Source organism: Tetrao urogallus, assembly GCF_951394365.1.
Source record: "Tetrao urogallus genome assembly, chromosome: 6".
NCBI lineage: Eukaryota > Metazoa > Chordata > Aves > Galliformes > Phasianidae > Tetrao > Tetrao urogallus.
The window spans coordinates 3,502,767-3,528,153 of NC_136819.1; the positions used below are offsets into that span (position 1 = coordinate 3,502,767).

General features: G+C 40.9%; 1 protein-coding gene across 2 annotated transcripts in view; it reads left to right on the top strand.

Moving 5' to 3' along the window:
- Positions 1-25,387, top strand: part of NAV2 (neuron navigator 2) — a gene marked incomplete at both ends in the record, with an annotated part of 305,316 nt that overhangs the window by 200,397 nt on the left and 79,532 nt on the right. For both annotated transcript variants that reach the window (XM_079537585.1, XM_079537584.1), the window contains 4 exons: positions 6,803-7,898; positions 10,068-10,180; positions 12,997-13,105; positions 14,822-15,211. In XM_079537585.1, the coding sequence (XP_079393711.1) occupies positions 6,803-7,898; positions 10,068-10,180; positions 12,997-13,105; positions 14,822-15,211 (1,708 nt within the window). The remainder of the gene's footprint in view (positions 1-6,802; positions 7,899-10,067; positions 10,181-12,996; positions 13,106-14,821; positions 15,212-25,387) is intronic.

Consider the following 25,387-nt stretch of genomic DNA (forward strand, 5'->3'; position numbering starts at 1 on the left):
ATTTTGGCAGTTGTCACTTTCTTTGTGACTGATATTTATATGCGTATAGTCTTATATAGAAAAATCCCCTAGTTCAATATTTTGTAGCAGTTACTTTGGCTTCTGTTTAGTATACAGCCTGTTATTAGTTTTATCTTTAGAAAATTGAAGTAACCTAATGCTTACTTTTGTAGGAGTCAAGGGGGTGGTTGAGTCACCATCCCTGGTGTTCAAGAAATGTACAGATGTGGTACTAGAGGACATGGTTTAGTAGGGAAATATTGGTGGCAGGTGGACGGTTGGACTGGATGCTGTTGGACGTCTTTTCCAACCTTGGTGATGCTATGATTCTGTGAAATTCTTAGTCTTAAATGACAGATAGAGTGTACTTGGTGTTCTTGCTGTATACACTACCAAAAAGCCGATGCTGGAATTACTCCAGCAGGTTGCCTAAATATAAACTTCCAGTGGAGGTATTTACCACATGTCTGATGCGACTTATTTATCTTCAGATGTAGTATAACAATAATGAATTTGATGTACCTTAACAGAGAATATGAAAACAGCAAGAGAAAAAAGAAGAAGAGATATGTGGGATAATGTGAAAGGCACCTAACCTCTTCCAGTGTCTATTTAATCTTACAGGTAGCTTTAAGAAAAAAAAAGAAGAAAAAAAAAGTCAAGATTTTGCTTGGCTAAAAGTGAAGCATGCTGTTTCTGTTCAGGCATTCAATTTCAAATTACACCACATTTCATTCAACTTTGATGAATGTGAACTTACTGATTCAAACTGTTTCTTTGTGTTACAAATTCCCCTAAACATAAGATCATGGGCTTATGTCATGGGGTGCCTGCCATGAGAGTCTTCATGTGAAACAAAATGCTCATCTGTGTATCTCAGTGCATTGCTTGCATCCTTTCACTTCTCCAAATGCATTTTGTAAAGATTGGCTCAGCTTAGTGAATCTTCCACAGTGTACTTGTATTGGGTGTGTGCCTACAGGGCAGCTTAAGGATTTTGGTGTATAACAAGCAGTTTGGCACATTTATAAGACGGGACATAAGTATGCAGCAAATCATGTTCTTGTTCAATCCTACAACTGCTTAACTGGCTGAACTTGGCATTTGAAAATATGTTCTCTTTTACCTAAACAGTCTTTAGTTGCAACTGAGGTGGAGCTTTGCAAATCCACAGAGCTTTGCTCTAGTAGGTATAAGCCGTAGTAATTTAGGCCAAAAAAAATTGTATTTAAGTAAAGTTTTTTGGAAGAAAAAAAAAAAAAAACATAAGAAAAATAGGCAGTGACATGTTCTTAACTGTACAGTTCATTAGGATAAAAGAACCCTTGAGCTTTGAAGTAAAATGTAACCCTTGAGAAGGAGCCCGATGCACATCTGTGTAGTTGCACTGGAGACAGTGGAACCACACTAATTCATACCAGCTGAAGTGCTGGCCCAGGATTTCGTGGCCTTTATAGTTCCTAGATGTTTCCTTTTAAAATAAATATTTACAATTTCCTGTAAATTTATTGCTGGGTGAATTGTGCCAGAGGAACTGGAACAACCGTGGAAACTGAAGTTCACTATTAAATCATAGGAAAGAAAACGGGAGTATTGCAATGTCCCAGACTTCTGTAAGTGCCAGTGTGTTTTTACCACACCTGTAGAAACCTTCTCTCCCCATGTAGAAGTATATTTCAGCCTCTCTGGCCCCTTCCATTTGTAGCTTCTCTCTGCTGAGTCTTTCGACTGGTCCTTGTCCATAACCAGTTATACCTACAGAGCCCATGATTGGTGCCAGAGAGCCTCCGCAGCCTCTGCAGAGGTTGATGAGCATCAAGCCTTGGTCAACCCTTCATTACTGTAGTAAATAGTAAGTTGGTCATTAGTTGCATGTTGTCCTGGCTTTCGAGGCCAGCTGCCCGGTTCTCAGACCAACAGCATGTATCTGGCATCTTTCAGATCTACCTACCTGTAAGGCAGATGTTTCAGATCAAGACTGTGGTATAAGTGTGTTGTCCATGACACTATGTATAAAGCCCAATGGAAGAATCGTCAGGAACTCCTTGCCTGGAATTTATTAATGAACTGAATAACCTTATTATGAGAAATGTTGGATTTGATTGCAGAAATAATGAAGAGAAAAATTCAGAGTAATTAACAAGAATGATATTTGTCTAGGATTCAGTAGAGAGCGTGACTTGTTTTGAATGGCTCAGTAAAGCTGGTTTCACTATTTAATAGTCATATAACCAGTATGTGGTCGATGGAGGTCCCTCTGCCCTCTCTCTTGGGCGCTGTTTGGAATGCTACAGTAACTAAACAAAAACAACAAGCAATTCAAGTGTCTGTGTCAGGTCAAGACACTGAGCCAAGGATTGCTTGTGCTCCAAACTTATTTCCCTTCACCTCAGCAAAAGTCCCAGGTCTTGGCGATGTCGACTAGTAAACAACAGTGTCATTGTTCTGTGTGCTGGAGCTCTGCGTGAACAAAGGGAACTCACAGAAGTGGGAAAGCTCGGTGACTGACACCTCCGTGAGCTGGGAGTACAGAGCAGCAAGTGTAGTTACAGAGTCTGAGGCTGAGGAAGTAGCTCTGATGGAAGAAAGCAGAACTGGAAATATCAAAGAGTAAAGGTGATCTTTGTCCCATAGTGCAATAAATTTCATCAGCTCTAAGGGAAAAAACAATGGGGATAGAAGTTGAGGAAACCAACTGGAGTCACCTCGTTGAAGTTTTTGTTCTCGGCAAGGCAAAATGTTCCCTCTCTGATCGTTTCAGCTTACACAGACTTTTACCATTTGGCAGTTTCTGCTTTTAAGATCATGTTCTGGCTGTTTTTCACTGTGGCCGGAGGAGGCAGCTCTCATTCTACGGGGTGAGCGGCATTACAACAGAAGTAGACACTGCTGTGGATCCAAGAGGTTCAGCTTGTTTTGTAGAAGGGCTGTGTGCCAGGGAATTCTTGTTAGGAACGTTCTGCTCTACCTGCTCTTCTTTTGGGCTATGGAAAGATTCCGATTTTTATAGTAGGCTCCTGGCAGAAATGGAGATGTTTCCATATGTCAGGGGTCTGCTAAGCATGATAAATCACCACTGAAGAAGAGGACAGCTCAGCTAAAAAGCTTTCCTCTGTGAGACTCTTAATTGTGGTGCTTTAAGAAGAGTCTTCTGGTGTGTGCATGGAAGGTCAGCACTTGCCATTTATCCCTCCCTATGGTGGGAAATGATGGAGATGCCACAACGCTTTCTGCAGTTCTGACACTGTAATGTCATAGAGCAGCCTCTGCTTTTACTTCCTAAATTAGAATTTTGTTGCAGATTTGCTTCTGACTCAGTTGTCTAATCTATGGGCTGTTACGAGACGATGTTTCTTTTCATGAGAACTACTTATTTTTCCCATAGCTGCAACGTAAAAAATGACAGCTTATTCATTCTAAAATGAATAAAAATAGTGTGAAGTTCTTGACCTTTCTGAGGAGACGTAACTATGAGAACATCCTTTGTCTTTGTGCTGCTTTTCGTGCCTATGAAGAAAGTGTTTTTTAAAGTTTTCACTTGCAGCAAATGAAAGCACACTTGCTTAGACTGTACAAGACAAATGATGGGAAATGGCATATATTTTCTCCTGACCTTATTATAATGTAAGCTCTCAAAGACTTTGGTGGGAGATTTAAATCATAAGCTTTCGGCTTCTTTTTCTCATTACAAATGGATATGTTTGCAGCTAAGACTTTACAGGAGCAGCTGAAATCAGATTTACCCATGCTACAGCGCGCATTGGCATTGGAACTGGACCACCAACATCTTTTTAACTGAACGCTAGGAACAAAATAGACTGCAAGCCAAGATTTGACTCTGAAAAGGGGAAAGAGATCATTATTTATTGTAGGCTGTAGCTTGGTTTTGAAAACATTTCTTTTATAGTCAGTTTTAGCTAATGCAGGTTGCTGAAGAAAGAAATTATCTCCCTCACAAAGGAACACATGAGAAATAATAAGCTTATTAATAGAATGCATGAAACCTGCTCTCTTTTTCATGAAAGAAGGGCCTGTGCCACGCTGAATAAGTTCCCCTCTGCATGCTGATGTATTATCCACATATTGATGTTACTGCTTCATTAGGAAACCTAGCATTTGAAGCTGCACTCTGGCAGCAAAATCCTTTTCGTTTACCAAGATTGGTCTTAGGAGTAACAGAGCCAGTGGACTTGTTTGTGAGAGGGAAACAGAGAGTCTGAGAAAGACTGAAGCTTTCTTAAGCTGAAGCCATTTTTGATGGCTGTGTTTTACAGCGAACCTTTTATTTCCTGCACTTTCTCTGGTAGAATGCAGCAAAAGCCTGAGGACTTTGAATGTCCATTTTCACTGTATTTGATCTGAATATAAATCAAAATCCACAGAACATGTGTAAGAAAGTATCTCCTTTCCTTTCCCAAAGTGTAACAGCTTAGCATGTATATTTAGAAGTTTCTAAATATTTTTCCTTGGTATCAGATGTGTAGAATTCAGCACTCACAGAATTCCCTTCCTGGAAAATGTTAGGTAGAGACTCTAAAAATTACATTAATGTCTCCATATATTCGCAGTTGTTTTTTTTTAAGTTTATTACAGTAACAACAGTGTTGGTATAAGTGTGATTTCTCTGACATGACTGTAGATGAGGAGCAGCTCTCTAAGTGGAGATGCATCATCGGGCACCACTGGAAGTGTGGTGGTGTGGGCTCAAAGTGGGACCGTGTTTATTTCTAAAAAATGAAAAAGAAAGTGTATTCTGTGCAAAGGCCAAACCAAATTTCAAACAAAACCAAACACCAAAAACACAGAGAAGGTGTAAATTAAGAAGTTCTGGATTTTCTTGGGAAGTACATTTTGAAAAATGCTTTTGGATGTGGAGAAATAAGTAATTTTATTTGACCCAGTGAGACCTGTTTCCTAAAAGTCCGAGGATTGGAGCTGTCCCTGGGGCTGTTGGGATGAAACTCCTTTCCCAAATGCCCTATCGCTCACTTCCCACTCCCTTCCAGGCAACCGCTGTGCTGCTGTGAGGAGGGCAGTGCTGGTGTGGGTTTCCCTTCCCAGAACGCTCTGTTAGGTTTCTTGCTGCCCATCTTGTACTGCCTGATGGCACAAGCAACTCCTCGCCCACTACTCCATATGTATGTGAAGGAAGCAGCACTGCCTTGTAGATTACACCTAGCAACAGATTCCCCTGCATCACCCTTGTATTGCCCCAGTCTCCCCATTACTCCTTGCATCTTGGCTCTCCTGAAGAGTTCCTTGCCCATGTTCACACAGCACATGGAGAACCGGGCGGCTCTGCTGCCTGGGACATGGTGTGGCTTGCTTTTCCTTCCTTGCTGGAGTGAGGCAGGAATAATGCCCCTGGAGTCAGCAGGCCAGCAGTAATGTAAAAGCAGTATACGTCCCTCCTGTGTCTGTAAATGACAATTACTTCCTTCCATCTCCACGTGGATTCTTTGCAGCAGGAGGACCAGCCGATATAATAGTGATTGGTTAATAACAGGTCCTGGAAATGTTCCAACTTCAGTAATATTTTTTAAAGTGCGTTAATTCCTGGAGTTCTACTTTATCTATAAGTGAAATGACCGAGTTTATTACGAAGGAATCTCTCAAACTGATTCTCCATTGAGGCAGAAAGATGAGTGTGCTTTAAATCCTCAGTAGTTCTGGTTTGGATCAGGGGAGGGCGGTTAACAGAGCTGTATCTGCAGTGTGCAGCTGAAAATGAAGCACAACAGTCCCCGCATGGTTGCAGCGGTTCATGATTTACAGGGCTGAATTCACTGGGCTGCCCCTGCTGCCGAAAACGCACGCTCTCAACCGCTGTTGATTTTTGAATTAAAAAAATGCAGCTCCGTACAGAGTTTACTTCAGTGCTGGAGGGCAGAGAAATATAGGTAAAAGCCGTTAATCCCCAGCAGGCTGCTGGGCAGGCGAACAGACACAGATGACAAAAGTTAATTGGCAACATGAGCAGCTTAACAGAAAACATATTTGTGATAATTGAGAGAGTAACGTCTCCAGAAGGGAAACTGCAGAGAGAAGCTACAGAGGAGAAGTGGCCACTGGTAGGTGAGTGGGGTTTTTCAAGCTTTCTCTCAGCTCTATGCTGACTTCTTGCTAAGAATGCATAATGCTCAAAGTACCTAACCAAATAGGATTTGCTCTGTCTGAGGGGGACAGCTGTGCAATTACTGCCACTGGTTTCTCTTACAGCTGCATTATAAGCGTGGTGAGGTATAAATTAGGTTCATCGCATAAGGGCACGGTTGGTTTTGTACATGGAGTTTTATTCTGCATTTTTGTAGATGAGGATCTCTCCCCATTAACTGAAAGAGCTTTGGATTTATTTCTTTTTCCTTACTCCTGCATTTTTTTTATACTTGAGGTTTTTCTAAGAATTGAACTCGGACAGCAAAAATTTTGCCAAAAAGCTGAGAGAACCCTTGATTAGAAAACAGTGCTATGTTTTTGCTAATGAAGAAGTATTATGAATCTAATAAAGAAGAACGCATTGCAAAGCACATTTTGGCTTGAGCTAAATTTTTTTCTTTCAGGAGGAACTAAATGTAAATTACATAGTGGGAGCTTGTTGCTGTGCTGCTGGAAAGGAAAACTGGCTTTTGTTTTAATTGAATGATACTGATGTTTAAAGCAGTGATGTGTGTCTGCCTTTTCAGGGTTACTACTGTAAAGCTCCTGCTGTTTCATTACAAAAAGAATCCCAAGCCAGCTATAATATCAGATGCCACTGTGTTTGGTGTCTCTTCTTTAAAATTTTAATTTAACTTTTTTCCAGAGCCTGCAGACAGTACAGCCTTCCAGCCCACAGGAATGAATGAAAATGTATCATCCTCAGTTCAAAGCTGCAGCGGTACTACTGGTTGCAATAACTCCTCGGCCATCCCTCAGCCCAGCTCTGCTATTAAGCCTTGGCGCAGCAAGTCCCTCAGTGCTAAGCACACAGCGACATCTTCCATGCTATCCGTAAAGCAGCCCGTACCAGAGCCTCCAAAACCACCCTCAGAAGTCGTCAAAACAACTCCCAATGGCCAAAAATCCATGCTGGAAAAGTTGAAACTCTTCAACAGCAAAGGAGGCTCCAAAGCAGGGGGGACGACGCTTGAGTGTTCCACATCTCGTGACAGCAGTTGTGAAAAGCTAGAGACACTTCCCAGCTTTGAGGAGAGCGAAGAAATCGATGCCACAAATCAGAATGTGAGCAATCCAGGATCAATGTCCAGTAGCCCCAAAATTGCACTCAAGGGAATCGCACAAAGGACTTTCAGCCGGGCACTGACTAACAAGAAAAGTTCTCCCAAGGGTAATGAGAAGGAGAAAGAGAAACAGAAGGAGAAAGAAAAGGATAAAAGTAAAGACACGGGAAAAAGAACATCTATGACCGAAAAGCTGGGTGTGAAAGAGGAACCAAAAGAAGAGCAGACAGTGCTAGCAACAGCAGAGATGCCAAAAAAGTCCTCAAAGATTGCAAGCTTTATTCCAAAAGGAGGAAAGCTGAACAGTGCCAAGAAGGAGGCCTCGGCCCCTTTGCACAGTGGAATACCAAAACCAGGAATGAAAAACACCGCAGGGAAATCCTCAAGTGCCCCAGTTTCTACAAAAGAAAGTGAGAGGAGCCGCAGTGGGAAACCTGGCTCGGGACTCTCGCATCAGAAGTCTCAGCTAGACAGCAGGAATTCCAGTTCCTCTTCAAGCTTAGCCTCTTCTGAAGGAAAAGGCATCGGAGGCCTCAACAGCAGCAACAGCAGCCAGTCTGTCAGCGGGCCGGCCACCACACACAGCACGGGAAGCAACACCGTCAGTGTTCAGCTACCTCAGCCCCAGCAGCAATACAGCCACCCGAACACGGCCACAGTAGCTCCGTTCATGTACAGGTAACTAACTGCTGGGATCATCCCTTTGGAACACGGCCTCTGGGTAGGAGGATTCATTGGAGATGCTTTGCTGGGGGAGTGAGGCGACGCCACGGATGCCATTGGAATAACACATTTATGTATTTACCCAGAAACTGTTGTGAAAGGCAGTCAGACCAAAGTTGGAGGTGGACTCAGTGATCTTTATGAGTCCCTTCCAACTTGGGATGTTCTATGGTTCTCAAGTGTGTAAGAAATTCTGATAGATAGGAGCTGGGATACTTGTACCTGACACTTCTAATAGTTAATATCCGAATGCTAACGCCTTGTCCCACTGCTGCCCTTGGACCATGTGCATTAGGTTTATTTTACACATCATAGCTTGTAAGTGTGGCTAATGGTGGTGGCGAATTAGAACAAATTGAAAAACAGAAGTCGATTAGTATAGGCAAGGCCGAGCACAAGGTCTGCTCTTCTATGCTTGCATTACCCCAGAACTAGATATTGATAAGATCAGCCGTCTGTGAGGACAGCTAACCTCCAGGCCAGTGTCTTGTGTGTGACAGTGGCAGTAGAGGAAACATAGGGAAGAGTAACGAGAAGGAAATGACTAAAGAAGCTTTCTGAGGATGTGCTGCCAAACCTGACGACAGAAGAAATTCCTGAGTCTAATGGCAAAGTTTCTGGCTTTGACAGCCACATCATGATTTTCTTTCATGCTCCTTAGTTTTTTCAAGCAGTTGTTCTGTCTTTGTTATCTTTTTGCTGCTCGTGCTTTTATAGACCTCTCTCATATCTCTCTTACCTCACAGTGTGTCTTTTCTGGCCTGTTTAGTTGCTGCTCATGCTGCTTGTAGATGTTATTCACACCATTTTGTCCACCTTTGTCACTCTCCGCTGTAATTTTTCAGTTGAACGGTATGGTTTTTTGCCCTTGGCAGGTGTAGTGTAAAAATGGTTGGCCATGTTGTTTTTGTGTTGTTGGTGGGTTTTTTTTGCAAGCAAAATCAAATTTTTAAATGAAATCAAAATGAAGGAGAGAGATGCAAAAGAATTGCTCAGACCTATGGAGGCAGGCAGGAGAAGAGTGGCCCTTGAGTCTGCTGAGCCCTAGAGTGTTATCTCTGTGTCTATGGAGTAAGGTGCCAGATGTCATTCTGGTATGCAGTCATGTGAAAATGAGTAAGTTGGAAAAGCCTAATATTTGTATTTATATTACATGTTCTATATTTCTCTTGTTCTCACTTTCATCTACATACATCACCATTACTGTCACATCTTTGACTTGTGGTGGGATCTACTAATGCCAATTTTTTGAAATCTATTTAGAGGTGAAAATTGCTATAGTAGCTTAAATCCATAATGATATCTAACTTTCTCATCTTGTTATTCACAGCTATAGCAGATTCCTTAATGTGGATCTGCAGCTCAAACACAAACTGTAGGGAAGGGGAATGTGTCTAAAGTGTCACTGTTAACACGTTGTGGTTTTAATCTCTGGAGAAGTTGTTCTACGTTTCATATAAGGCCAAGTGAAATTAAGAACACTACAGTAGCAATTGCTTGCTATGCTTTTGCTCTTGTACAGCACTTCTTTTGACAAGAGAACTTCCAGCTGCTTGTTGATGTGGCTGTTAGAGCAAAACACAGCACAGGCAGTAAAATGAAGTAATCTTAAGATACGCTACTGACATCTGACAGTACGTTCTCATCACGTCCCTTTTACATGGCAGCCATCATGTCAGGTAGCAAATTGGTGTTATCCAGTCATTTATTTTAAAATAAAAATGAGTGTCATTGCTGGTTACGGAAGAATAACCAGCAGGAGTGTAAGATGCCATCACACACTACCTGCTTTATATTTATGTAAAGCAAACTATTAGAGAAGGTCTGATTAATCACAACAAATGATGATATTGATAATTGAAATGAACTGGAAACACAAGTTTCTTAGGACCCCATTTGAAGAGCTAAGAAGCCTATGTTTGGCCATGAATTTTTTATTTTTCACAGCTGAGTGCTTGCTTCCATTTCTAAGACATAGTTCAAAATGGGACTAATGAATTATGTAAAATCAGTCTGCTGGTCTATTCTGGAGGGGCTGATGGCAGGTGCAGTTGTCTAGTTGTTCTGTGTGAGCTAATTTTGATGGAGGCTGTCTGCACATCACTATTTTGCTTTGTCTTACAGATCCCAGACAGAGAATGAAGGAAATGTAACAGCTGAGGCCAGCACAGGAGGGGTCAGCATGGATCCTACTCTCTATGTCAAAACTGGACAGCCTGGTCTCGAAGACCTCTCAGGTATGTCTTGCAGGATGACTTACTATGATGCAATTAAGTGAGAATGGACTAAAGCAAATTTGAAGTCAGGAGCTCTGCTGTAGGGAGAATTTAATTTGCTTTAATTTCTAATATTTTATTTCCTATTAGTAATGGTATTTTTTAACTGTTAGGCAATGGAAGCTGGGTGTCAATAACATGAGTAATAGATACTCAAGTTGTATGCAGTGGTGAAACCACTTGAAACCATTTCTTGAAACCATTAGGTGTTCTGGGTGCATATTGTCTTCTGGGATATGTGCAACACTTTTCAGGGCTAATTTGTAGTGAAGATCCTAAGTATTCCCATACATATATATATGTAAAGGAAACTGCTTTTCTTGCTTCTTTGCTTGCAGAAGAGAAGTGGTTTTTTTTCACCAAGAAGAGACCAAAATCCAGTTTCAGCTTACTGTGTCTAGCATGCACAAACTGGAGCTGATGTGAAACTGATGAGAATACTAGCAAGTGAAGTTAGAAAGTGATTTGTACTTTTTTCTTGGATTCTTGTTTGATCATTAGCAATCATTTTTTAGCTTTCCTATGGTGCCTAAGCAGTTTCTGATAACCATATTCTATTTAGGGTCTAAAATGTACACTTAAGCCATTGTCAAGTCTCCTCTTTCCATTATGATTTTAGCAATGCCTGTGATGCTGTTTATTGGATACTATTACAGTTTATCTCATTAATCATAGAATATCCTAGGATTTTTAATTGAGTTAATTTTGGTCTCCTCCACATTAGTGTGAGTTTTGAGACTGATTATCCTGCCCGGAAAGTCATATAGCTATAATTTTCACACCTGGATTGATTTCATTTTGCATTATATTTTCTGTCAGTGCCACATTTGTGTACACACACGCTGATGGCAAAGCCAAGCAGCATCATTGGTAAGGAAAAGGGCTGCAGAGGTGCATAAATGGATGTGTGTAACCGTGTATAAATTGTGTAAAAATGTGCTTTATACATTGGTTAAAAAATAAAAAGTCAAATGGCCTTGTGCCATTTTGATAAAATTTGATAAAATTCTTGATAAAATTTTTGGGTTCATACTTAGATGAGTGAGTGAGTTCAAAGTATGAAACACAAGACGTACAGCTTCATAGGCTTTTTCAGCATTACCTCCTAATTGTGTAGCCTGCCCTGGCCTACATGTCTTCCTGTAAACTGGGAAGAATTGATAGATCACAGAAGGTCCTTATCTTCAATGACAGAGGTTGTATAAACACCAACTATTATTCAGGTAGAGTATTTGTTGGGATCCAAGGATGCAGGATGACACGACAGCCTCAAGGAATCGAGACGCAAAACCCAGCTGTGTGTAGCCAAACTCCACAGACAGCAGCAGTCAATAAAGGAGTCTTAAGGGAAAATGAACAAGCGGAGCAAAGCGGTCTGTCGATCCAAATAAATTAGAAGGAATAGTAACAGATTTCTTCTTTCCCTCCGTAGCAGCTATTGGAGCTTTGGTATAAAGTGTATCTGAAACAAAAGAGTGCAGGTAGGGAAAACAGGAAGCTGTGTGATTTAATGGAATCACCTGCTCACAAAGAGCCACTAATTCAATAATTTTTAGTGACACTATCCGATGTCTCTCTAATTTGAAGTAACTGAACGTAATTTAAGTTAAAAAAATTGTATTGTATTGTAATTTAGATAAGTGATAGCAATAGAAATTAATTTCCATGCAGTAAATCTTGTGTATGTTCAGTTACGAAGTTACTGTTTGCCTTCATCTCTTTGAGAGAAATGATCTGTAAAAGAGCACTCTGACCTTTGTTAGACTGAAGGCCTATAAATATTTTATGTTCTTTACTGCAATAATTTGTTTTCTGTCCCAGGGACCCAGTGGCTAAAGGAATCCCTCATGTTAGATGGCTATTTCCAGTTCAGCCTGATCATAATTATTTGATCTTGGGCCTAAGTGAAATTTATTGTTAGGTTATTTCCTAGGGACTGGGAACCTATAAAACATTGCTAACATGGACACTAACTGAGTCATCACTGTTTATTTCAGAAGGGCTAATGATGATATAAGAATAAAAATCTATCTTCCCCTCCCTAGATAGTTCCTTGTAGTCAGGGCTTCAGCTCTTCTGTTAAGTGCTTTGTGCTGCTGCTGCTTTGCAAGTAAGAGTCTGTCACTTGGTCTGTCTGTGCCACCAATCTGGCATCCTTCAGCAACATGAAGTTTAAGGCAAAGAATGTGGGAAATGCCAGTGATGAAGTAAAAGGCTATTTGGTCTGCTCCTTGTTGCTTCTGATTTGTATAATATGCAGATGGCCATATAAACCAGCTGTTGTATGGATGACCACTATCCTCACAGCTTAAAAATTCATGACTTGTGCAGAAAAGGTTAATATGAAGTGTGAAGTTTTGAATCTGCAGTAGTAATTTCTGTAGTCACGAGCTATAAACCCTTTAGAATGATATCATTCCCTTCTGTGCCCAGCAAGTTCTGTGATGGCTTTTTGGAGGTGTTCTGCTTCAATGTGGAGCTTACAAAAATATGTTAGCACTACTGGATGTCAATAGTCACTTCTCTTCAACCTATTAGAAGATTTAATTATATGCAACTCATCTGAACTAGCAACCAAGGCATTTCTTAATTGGCAGCTGAGGGCAAGTAAATAACTTACACTGAGACGCTAGAGGGATTTTAATGTATGTAAACTCTATGTATGTATGTATGTAAATATTAGAGAAACGTCTCTGAGACAGATTCAGGCAAAGGTAACAACTCAATTCTGTGCTGTTTCCTGCCCTCTCCTTTCCAATGGCTTGTTACTCCTCTAGGAGAGGATCCAGAAACTCGGCGATTACGAACTGTGAAAAACATTGCCGATCTTCGACAGAACTTGGAGGAAACGATGTCCAGCTTGCGGGGAACCCAGGTCACTCACAGGTGATGACATAACTTTATTTGTGAGAAGATGTGAAGCACTTCACAGTGTGAAGACCACACTGAAGATGTGGTCTTACTTTGCATCTCTTAGATCTAGCATCTTTAGAAAATGATTAAGACTGACAGGTGAAGATACCGTTCTTTTATTTTACCTATAAAGCACAGATCTTGGTTTCTGTTCAGTGTTGATGGAGCTTTATGATGAGCGACTGATGGTGGCAGTTTGTATATAGAAACAAAGTTGGAGAATAAGCAGCACTGGTTGAAGGCATTAGGTGGTGTTTGAACATGGGTTATCGTTTAAGATGTTTCTTCATCTTACCCCTTAAAAAACTTCAGTGCATTACACCCCTCTCCCCCAGTGTGTAATATTTTGTTTAAACAAGCAGGTGAACTGTGCCTGACCCACTTGAAAAAGTGCATAGCTTGAATTCCTGGCCAGTCTTTGGACTAACAGTTTTTTTCTGACAGTATTAGTCATCCACGCATATAATTTTATTGTTTTTTAGCAGCGTTTAGAAATCTCCAGCAATATTTAGAATGTGCTCTTACTATGTTTGAACATTCTGTGACTCAGATCTGTTCAGTGCTGAGCAGGAGTCTTGGGTAGTGAACTGTTGGCCCCTAATGAGGTGAGGGGTCCTGTGCAGTGCTTACAGACTCCTGCCCTGCATGAGTTAATTGCATGCATGCTTTGTGCTTAGGCTGTGTATCTAAACTAAGCCAGAACTTGCAAAGATAAACTACCAATGCATGTATTTTTCTTTTCAGAGTCCAATTAATGTGACAGCTCATTAGGGTTTAATTACTGTAACTATAGGATTCTTAGGTTGTTGCAGTGTATGCTCAATGCTATGTTGGAACTAGTACAATGCTGCTATCTTTAAAAAGATCCGCAGTAATAATTTAAAAGAGAAGTTATGCTATGTTAGCTGAGCAGGAAAAGAAGGATTCCTGTGGGTAAGACAAGTTGCAGCTATGGATCTGGAAAAAAGCATCCAGACCATACTAGCATTATTGTAGAAAGGGATGCAACACACTCACACTCTCAGACATGCAAAATGTGACTTAATACAGTTGATGCTTGTAAAAAACAATATTTGTAGGCTGTGACCTGAAATAGGTTCACGACCAGAGCTTGGTGTAAATATTGTCAATATTTTGAAAAATGTATTCAGTTCATGAATATATAAAAGATACTTTGGAAAATACTGCTTTTCTTACTTCCCCATTTAATCCTTTCTTTAGTGTAGGTACGGCTCTCATCTCCTGAGTCTTTCAGAAATGCAGGCAGAAAAAGAAAATGTATCAAAAGACAGTTCTTTATTTGTTGTTCCTTTCCTTGTCTTAACATCATACTCCCTTGCTTAGAGTGGCAAAATGCGGCATAATCGAGTTATATGTGATTGAAGGTGGAGAAAATTACACTTGGATACTGTGGATAATCCGTTAAAAGTTCCTAAGTCTTCTACCGTCTATTTTGAACAGTAGGTGGCCTGAGTGCAAAACTATCGCTGTTTAAGAGTGGTGCTGGAGGGATGGGCCTAACTCTCAAAGCTCTGTAGCAGTTGAATTCTGTTAATGCTTTACTCCTTTGTGACTCAGTAAACAATCTGAGCATAGATCTTGCAATCTGTACGTAACATCACCTGAAGTCCCGTGATCTACAGAGCAGTCCGCCTTCGATCCAACGCTTTTTCTTTTATTTTTAAATAGCACCTTGGAAACGACATTTGACACCAACGTGACCACCGAGATCAGCGGTCGCAGCATTCTCAGCTTGACGGGACGACCCACCCCTTTGTCATGGAGACTGGGGCAGTCCAGCCCCCGCCTGCAGGCAGGTGATGCTCCGTCCTTGGGGAACGGCTATCCTCCCAGAGGGAACGCCAGCCGCTTCATCAACACAGAATCAGGACGTTACATGTATTCAGCACCTTTGCGCAGACAGCTGGCATCCCGCGGTAGCAGTGTCTGCCATGTGGACATCTCAGACAAAGGAAGTGATGAAATAGATTTGGAAGGCATCACCATGGATGCCACCGGCTACATGAGTGATGGAGATGTGCTGGGCAAGAATATCAGGACTGACGATATCACCAGTGGGTAAGTGCCTTTTTTTTTGGCTACAGTGTCTTCAGGTTGTGCATTTTTGCATTGCAACTGTACGCCCTGTGACTATTGGAAAATGAATGAATAGAATCACGGTGATGCTGTTGGTAAGCATTTGGAGGGACAGCTCATTACCGCAGGTAATTCAGTCAATGAGATTTAAGTTTATGTGTGTGTTGAGAAGAATTATTGCTGTAGGTAAGTATGATTAAACGTTCTGCTGAATCAGGGTCATCGTGACGAGCCAAGCACATGCTGCAATGCTCATTTATGCCCACAAGATGGGGAGAATGAGGCATTTTTTAAACTAACTGAACTCTTCAGCTGCTTGAATGCTTAAGGAGAACATTCATGGAAAGTAAATGAGTTTACACCTTGTGTGTGTCAAAACAGTTGTACATATGAATCAGATCTAAAGAAGAGGTTCATGTATAGAAGTGTGAACTGATAGAAAATTATTATCAGGATTTTCAACATTTTACCTTCGCTGTGAATGGTTCCAACCTCTATGACTGTGATTCTTTGCTCCAAGGTTGGTATTTAGTTAACTGTAGGAAGGTTAGCTGTTGTTTCTTAGCTCAGATGCATCAGTGTTAGACTAATGTTGAAACTAATCTGTGAGATGCAGGTGGCTGATTTACTTTTCTTCTTCCCTGCCTGGCTGCCTTGAATCCTTTGCTTTTCCGATTTTTTTTTTTTAATAAGTGATGTCAGTTGCAGCATTACCTTGTTTGGAAGATGTAGTATCTCTTATCGAAATACAGAGCTGGAATTCAGGTGCTTCATTGTCACTGATTTGATCAGGAAGTGGTCTAGAAGCCTCCATTCATTCTGTCCTTTCTGAATCTTTGGATGCTTTCAAACTGTCCTTTCTGAAAAATCAGACTTCATTTTTAACTCTTTGTTGAAGAAGCATATAAATATGTTGAAGAAACCAGTGCAAAGAATGTATAAAATCCTATTTCAGGTAAAACCCCACTTAATATGTTAATCATGTTAATATGTTAATCATGCATTGTACTACTAAAATGACTTGTTTTCATAAAATGAAGCGGCCTACACCTACATTCTGTTTGTTGTAGTAACAGTTATTGCATTTCTTGTGGACTGTGACTTTTATTCAAACTTATGTTTGTCTTAAATAACTTTTGTCTTAAAATAAGGAATATAAGTTCCGAGTAGCACCACCAGTTTCTGTGGAACACCAAGGATGAACTGAGAAGTGTCCCAGGCAGAACTGTCATCTCATGCATTTGCTTTTCATATCTTAGAGGAGCCCCAGTCTTTGCAGATTCAGTGTCAGTCAGTGTACAAAGATCAGATTCCAGGTAGAGGGAAAGGGAATAATGAGAAAGCAGTTCAGTTTATGAACGCTATTTCCAGAGAAATCTGTGTCTTTGCTCATCTCTGAATATCATTTCCTTTTCTTTGACTACCTAGTCATCCCATAGAGTAGAAAGGGGAAGTCACCATAGTCTGAAAATACAAAACTGGTCTTAGATTCCAGGTTTGAGGGACTCGTAACAGCACGTTTCTGTCGGTGGTACCTCTGTACCTGAAGTAGTATATTGAAGCAGTGAGCTAAATCCCAGGCTGGCAAATATGACATTTAGCAGAACAGCTCCACAACAGCTCATCCCTTGCCTTAAATGTTGGAGTATCTTTAACTGAGAGAAAAATGATATGAATGGAGTACTTGACTCTTATTTCTCTCTGGTTTTTGAAGAGGGGCAGTAGTTTTCCTGCTTTTACTTATATAACCATCCAGAAATTGATAAATGAGATCTCAATGTAGGACAAGAATAGTTGTATATAAATTCCTTTTTCTTCTTCTCACCTGTTGCCTTCCAGCTACAAAAGCCTGCATTGCTAAATAATGTGAGTTTATAGAGTGTTATTGGAACTGTCGAATCAGTTCCAAGCGCAAAATCTATATTAGAGGTCAATCCACAATCAGAATGACTTAGCTTCATTTTCAGATTATCACTGGGGTTTGAAGCTTGAGCAGTTTGCAGAGCTTCTTATTGCTGCACCAGTAGACATTTGAAAGGAGCGTTCCTGAAAGCAGCCTCACAACATTGGGGTTAAATTGTCTGTGGAGAGAAATGGCGTGCAAATTCCTTGAGAAGGGAGTATTGCAGTATTGAGTTGCAATAACAGCATTGGATGTAATCCCCAAATCAACTGGGAGAGGTAAACTTTCTGTCAAAAAGATGACGATGTTACCTTTGGTGAATCTCACTGACGCCTATTCATGCCAAATGACCACATGCAGTGTGAACAGATGCTTCATGGGTTATCTTCATTTTATTCTCACCTACAAAAACAGAGTTGCAGTATGTCTCTGTGCGAGAGGAATAATAGGCTGCTTAGAAATCAGTCGAGTTGCTTGTTAAGAAAGCATCATTGCTACTTGCTGTGGAATGAGTCTCTGAGATCAGTGTTAGGGTGAATGTGTCCGGTATTTTCAGAAGCTGAGTTACTGTATGCAGAAAACAGCACAAGAGGGCATTTATATCATGAATAGCTCTTTATTAGCTGATGTATGTTTCACTTTGTCATTTTCAGAATTGCTCCAGTGCTGTAGTCTGAAAACCTTGGATCTGTGTTTTCATTGGCAAACTGATAGGGAAGGAAGCCAAAATATTTATTACAGCCAAAATAAATTCAATAGCCAAGATAAACTATTTGAGCCCTCTGATCCTGATGCTTTCTCTGAAATGCACTGGGTCATGGGAAGTTTCATTTGGCCTCTTTTAATAAGTCTGCTCAGGCAGAGCTCTGGCATACATTGTTAGTATTGATTTCATAGGTTAGAAAGAATACCTTTTCCAAACAGGCAGAAAATACCAGTTAAAACTAAGAAGGTCTTCCGGTGGTGGATCGAAGGTAAGAAGCAATCTTCTTTTGGAAGCTAATACATCAACAGAGCAGCAAAGCACTCAGACTGGGATTGGTGCATTAGGTCCTGGTTCCTGGTGTCTGGTCCTGCAACACACTGGTCTGGCCTCCTTGTTTGGAGGGTTTTGTCCACTTCAGCCTCCCTTAGCTGCTCACATACGTGTTTCTACCTTCTGCCTATTTTTTTTCGCCTGTGTTCTCTCTAACGAGATGTAGAGTTCATTTTGTTTTTATCTGTCCTTGGAGTGGAACAACAGAGCTCTTGGTCAGAAAGGCATCTTAACGTTATTTTCTTTTACTTTAACTAATCCTCTGACATTGCTTTCATTACCTTAATGTGCAGACTTCTATGCAGAATTAACAGCCTGATCGTATTGATTATTCCCAGACACAGATTTGCTCAGGAAATGGTCTGTGATCAGCAAACACCATTCAGCCAATGTTCCTTGTTGTGGAAACATCTGTTGCAGCAAAATGTAGGTGTGCTGGTTGGACAAGCCCAAGCCCAAGAACCTGCACTTGGAGGCAGCGTGGGCAGGAGCAGTCCTTAGCCCTTCTTTCCATTTCATTAACATCCCCATGTGTTTGCTGCAGTGGAGCTGATCCATTCCCATCCAAGACCCCTGTTTCCACAATCAGTTAATGTGTTCGTGTGTGCGATGCTCGTGGGATTCTCATTCTTGTTTGTTCAAGCCCTTATGCTCTACGTGGATCTTTCTACAAGCACTTAAAGCAAGTGAATTCAGAACACAGAGGAAAGCAAATCACAAAGGAGATCAGGCCACAGTCGGGTGCAGAATCAGACTTCCTGTCACAAAAGATGAGCTAGAAGTCATCTTTTTGGCCCAGAGCTGTGCCTGCCTTGGAGTGACATAGGCCAGAACCAGCACTGAAAAAGCACTGTAAAATGCAGAGGCTGAATTTTAATAGGTGCATCCATTATTTCCATTAGGAAGCAATGAGGAATTCAATATGAAGAGCCGAAGAGGAGCGTTCATTTTAGTGAATGTTCAGTAATGCAGTGGATATTTGCAGTGTTCTTGTGTCCCAGTTGCTGGATTTAGTACTATTTATCAGTCAGGCAGTGATACATATATTTCAAATGTTGCACGACAGAACTTCGTTTGGGTTTGAGGCTTAAGAAAAAGAGAAGAGTTATACTTTTTGCTGCTAACTACATTTGCTCTTGGTAGCAGTAGTTAAAAGAAACCATTTCCTTCTGAGCCACCTGCAGCAGAAGTGGTTGCTGCCACAGGTCATTATGTGTGGCTGGCTGGCGGTCAAGAGGCTGAGCTAATTGTGGTGTAAGCAAGAATCTGTATGCCCGGTACACGGACTGAATGCTAGCTGTAGTTTTTTTCTGACCCTTTTCTTCAGAGATTACCTCTGTTAGTTGTTTTACTGCACTTGGAATGGTGTGATTTCATTGCTAAGATATCATCGCTGCAATCCTTGTATGGCTGTAACACTTAACCGTGACTGAGAATCATGAGGGAGCTAATTGTGTCTTCCTTCTCCCTCTGAGAAGACTGTTTATTTGAACTGCCTTCTTTCTCTCTTGCTGGAACAGGCTCTTACATTTTGCACCTTTTGACACTGCAGAACAGCAGCGCAGCTAATAAGGAAGTCAAGCTCAACATTTTGATTTTTATGAAATAGTACTAGGGAATCTTTATTTCTGACTTCTTAGTAAGCTGCGATGAAATTGGGTCAGAAGACCTGGGTTCTTAAGTTACAAATGTCCTGGTGCTAAGAAAATAAAAAGGAAACACTGAAATTGGTGTAAATAGCATCCTAAGAGCTGTAGCCAGAGATTTTTAGAGCAGGTGTGGCTAGAATGTTACATAAGCATTTTTGGTGTTACTGATGTTGTAACATTACTAATAGTTTTAAAATACGTGTTCTCATAGCACTTGTCTCGTATTTTCAGATTTGACATAGGTAGACATCTGAGGCCCGTAACTCACAACCTTAGAGATCATCTGGAATGGAGCATGTTATCCAGCACACCATTAAAAAGCCATCAGCAAGCCTCGGACAATTTAGTAGCACAGGCAGGAAGCAAAAGACAGTGTTTATAGTAACAGGAGTGAGAATAACTGGCAGTAGTCACATAGTCTCTTTTCTGTCCTCACTGCCACACACTGCTGTACAATGCTTGGGACATACTGAGCCATAAATCGTCCTTGTCTGTAGGACCAGCCCACCATTTGTGGTGTTTCCTCATGCATACTGCCCAGCTGGAGCTCAGGGAGTGTTTGGGCAGCACTCTCGGATGTAGGGTTTGGGTTTTTGGGAGGTCTTGTGCAGGGCCGGGACTCAGTAATGCTTGTGGGTCCCTTCCAACTCAGGGCATTCTGTGGCTAAATCCCGTCCGGCTGTGGGGCTGGCCAGCAGAGGGAGATGCACTCATGCGGGTGGGAGGGAGCAGAAGGCACTGGGAGCCCTGAGGAGCCTTCTCTGCACTCCCTAGTTTTCTGGGCCTGGCAAGTGGCAGCATGCTCTCATTATTTTCCTTTGGCCGCAAGTAGTTCCTTTCCCTAACAAAATTAAAGAGAGTGGTGGGGAGTGGATCACTTATTCTATCACTCATTTCTATGGTTTTCATTGAAGTAGATCCTGAGAAGGATTTAGGCTTTTAAATCAAATCTGTCATATGCAAAACCCCATTTAACTACTGCCAGATTCTGGTGTAACTTCGGCTTGCTCCATGCTGGCAGCCTGCTCTTGCTAGGTGTGATCATTGTCCCATCTTAATGAGTTTCCACCCATATTCCATTGGGCTCAGGACTACTAGTTGCACACCTGTGACCTCTTGGGAGTTTTCCAATGTTCCCTACCTTATTTTGACAGGATTTGGCCCTCATGCTGTGCAGGTATACACTCTTGCTTTTTAAGATGTGGCTCCAAGAGGGGACACTCAACTGGGCAAGGGCAGCCATGCAGAAGTGCAAAGTTGTAGTCGTTGATCTGCTCTCCCAGATGGATCATTGGGTAAATTTTACAAATCATCTGGGAATTGAAACCCCTGGACCCCTGCCTCCTCACAAACGCTCTAATGGCTGGTTTTCTTTCCTTTGTATGGCTGAAGATGTTCCACTGTAGTGGGCCCGTTGAATTTCACTGGCTGAACTAGTTCTGCTCACATTTAAATGTGTTTTAGGAAAAATGTGGGAAACAACAGTAGGCAAGATTGCATCATAAAATAATTAGGCTTTGATTAGTCATTATGAGGGCAGAAGTTCTTTTTTATGAAGAAAATGAAACCTTGTGTAGTCTTAGTAAAGTCATCAGAGTCACTGCCCAAATTACTCTGTGAAGTTTGGGGTGACATATCCTAATGTCTTCCCATGAGTTTTCTCAGTTCTTGCTATCTTAAACATGTTTTAATCACCTGGATGCCTTTAAGCCTGCTTCCGAGACTGTTAATAATTAATATCGGCATTTGAAGTTTCTCATGGCCATAACAAGAGTTTTCCTTCAAGATGCAGTGTCCCATTCATTCCTGAAGGGCCATTCAAATCCAGGATAGATGAAGAGGAATAAGTTACGCTTCAACCTGTGCTGTGTTCTCATACAGAGCCCATATAGAAGGGGAAGATAACTGAGACAACAAAGGGGAATATAAAATAAAGTAAATAGAGTGTTTATATTTTACATAATGCAATATAAAATATTTGTATGAATATAATCTTAATCTACCAATTCACGTGCTTTACAGTTGGGAGATTTAACTAAATAAGCTGTGAAACTAAAATATACTTACTACATTTTGTGTAATCTTGTTTCTCTTTTGCCTGTTACTGGAGTGAATGTCTCCTTATGCAGTGACGATGACTTTTGAAACTGCAAATCATTTGTAGGTTTTTTTTCTGGTTTTAGTCTGTGTTTGGATTTGAGCATCCTCAAAGCAACTCATAATTTATTCATTAGTTTTTCAACTGTAACTATTTAAAGATTATTCATAAAAGTCTATCAATTTATAACTAACACACTACCTTAAATGTGAAGTGAAATTGTAAGTTAAATGAACACTAGGTTTATGCTTCTGTGAACCTGAAAGGTGACGTTTGGATTGAATGTTAGATATGTGAGCATTGTATTAGCAGTGCCAAACTGAAAGCTAAGGACCTGATCCCACTGCGACTGACTTTGCTGAAATTCACAGGGTTCCAAAGTGGGATTTAAACCAGACTTACAGACAGGCTTTGGCTAGAAAGACAAAGAACAGATCATGATGGGCATTTAGTGGAGAGTGCCAGTAAGGAACAATGAATGGGAGGACTTGGGGGAGGGGAGAAATGACTTAAGTATTAATTCTTAAGTAAAGAGTGCCTGTCCCATGGCAAGCTGTTTGCAAAATTGGGAAGTTCATATTCATATGTTAAAGAGTGAAATGAATATATACGAAGTGGTACAAGTTTCCAGACCATGAAAGGACTATGAAAGTGAGTGTGCTGTTGGCTGTCTAGATATACCTGAGCAAGTACAGAGTGTGAGCAGAAACCAGGTGACTAAGACCGCTAAATTTTACAGATCCCTTGTGTAACCTGTTCTTGTTCCCTGTAAATACCTTTCAGGAGTGGGAAATGAATCACTTTGGCATTGGAAATAACCTCACAGTATTGCTCTTGGAAGGACTTAGAACAGCATTCAAAATTTCAGAGGCACAGAAAGGATGTATTTGGCTAATGAAAAGAGAAGTTTACAAATCCAGATTGTCCAGGGAACTCCAAAGCAAAATATTTTATACTTGTAATACAGGGCAGGAAGCCATTTTCTTGAAGTGTCACCTAAAAAGTGTGATGTGAACTCCAGTTGTGCTGGAATGCATAATACTGCTCTTGTTTAACCTGAGTCTTTTCCTAGTGAAAGAAAGAGGTGTGGTTAAATTTATTTCCTTGAAGATGAAGAATAAAACTATAGAGATGAGTAATGAGTATTCATTTCTGAAAGACTAGAAAATCCATGTAACCAGTGTCATCTTTGTCTCATTCAGTGTTCATTCATCAAATTTGAGTACATGGTACTCTAGTGTTGACAGCCAGTCTCCACTACCTGTTGGTACCATCTCTAGAAGATCTGAGCTATTAATTTGATTCAGAAAGTCACTGAGTCCAGATGCTACACTTTTTCCCACTTTTCTTTTTTGGGAGTAGGTAGGAAGTATTTTGAAGTGCTTGTTTTTACACTGAACTTGAACTGCTTGCAGAGTTGCTGTGATTTGTGAATTCAGCAAGGCTGAATGCAGTGCTTTTAATAAGTAGATATTTGTCGTGCTTTTAATAAGAAAAGCCAAAGAAATTAAACCTAATTGATAATTGCCCTAATACAATTGTTTGACTGCAGTGGATCACTGTGTAGGAGGCAAAGCTGTTTCAAGGAAAATGCTTGTACTCAGGGGAACACTTAGGGAGTTGTTAGAGGAGTTGACAGGCACGTGAAATTGGAAATTTAGGTACACTCCCAGTGATCTTGTCAGAGATTTATTCTCACACAACCCTAGTGCTGACTGCTTCTGCAGGCGGAAGAAAGAGGGGGATTAAAGATGGGGATTAAAGTTTTCTTTTTTGTCTTTAATCAGAATAAGTAGGTTTGGTTTAGAGGTTAGTATAGAGATGTATGATGATTCAGAATCATTGAGAACTGTTAGAATTATACACATAAGGTGAATTTCCTAGTTTTATTCTTCTCTGAGGAAAACTTTGTAAGATTGTCTTCAGAAACATATTAATTATATTCTCCCTTGTCATAAGGCAAAAATGAGCAGCGATAACAACAGTGTATTCATAAAAGGAAAATGGCCTCTGAGAGCCAAGAGGTTTGGAGGGATGGGGAAGAAGGAGAAGAAAGCAATGGCTGGAGGTTTTTGGCACCAGTAGCTTTTTTGCTCTCTTCTCCTGCATTACCTATGAGTAGTAGCAAACTTACTTTATTTTAAAATTGCTTTAATGTCAGTGCATGTTTCTCTGCCACAAGGCAGTACCTCCCCGTGTTCTTTGGCCTCCATGTTTCATGCAGGACTTTAAGCATTATTCCTTCTGAAGTCTTTTCTGAAATTAAGCGTTCCTGGGTGGAGAACATTGCATGTAGTAAAAATAAGATATAAAGCTTTCAATCCGTGATTACACAAGCCTGTTTCAAAATACAAAACTGTGTACATCTTGTGTTGTCCTGACGTGTAAGAAACTCGTCAGAACAGTGGGTAAAAGGCATTGTCTGTCCGTGCTCTTGTAAGGTGTCTTGGTTTGTGAAACCTCATGACAAAGACATTGAATAAATCTGCTGTTTTCCACTTTGATGCCACTGCAGTTACTCTGATCTATCAGCTTGCTGAGCTTCTCCGCAGAGTGTGAAATGTGTTGATATTAGTAGCTTTCCATTGATTTCAGCATGACTAACAACTCCTGAGAGTAACTTGTTTCATTGAACTGATTCTGGTAATAACCATGGAGAACAATCCATTGCAGTCTTTCATCGAAGGTCTAGTTATGTCAGGGGGAGGTGAAGCCTGACAATAAAGCTGAGAGCTGCTCTTTGCAGTACGTGTGCAGTGGGTGTTCACGCAGGAGCAGGTTTCATGTGCAGGCAAGTACCTGCAGTAAACCAATTTACGTGTGTACATTGGCTGTTTTTGCAAAATGCTGTTTATGTCTTTGTACAGCAATGTGGTCTTAAGCTCCGCTTTTCTTTCCCTTTTACTTTAGTAGGTTAAGGGGAAAGAAAAGTTTTTCCACCATAAAGTATTTATCAGCTACTTCAAGCAAATGTTAGAATGCAAAGACCTGAGGCAAATTCCACACTTGCTGCAGCAGAGCTGCTCCCCTCTTTTTAGAGTCGTTGTTTGTGAGCTCCGACAACCTCGTACCCGCAGATTTGCTGAACGGGGAATCGTCTGGGGTCTGGCTTTACCAGCTTAGCAATCTCTTTGTTAAACTCCCCAGAGGGACTCCTCCGTTGTTCCAAGGCAGGCACCGTAGAGATTCATAAATCTAACTCAAATGCTGAGCAGCAGACTGCATGAGCTTTGTTGACTTTTTACTGTCCCAGTTTTCCACATGCAGTAGTTGAATTTGACTTTGGTAAACTACATCTGTTGCAGCAACGTCTTTGAGGAAAGCAGTAGAAAAAATGCAGAGGCACAACTCGTGCAAACTGCTTTTCCACTCTCCCTCTCCCTGATAGAGGCATTACTAACTGAAGCTAGGAGTGTCTTTCCTTTCTTGCTGTGAATGAGGCTGCCTTGCTGTAAGGGAAAAACTATGTGTC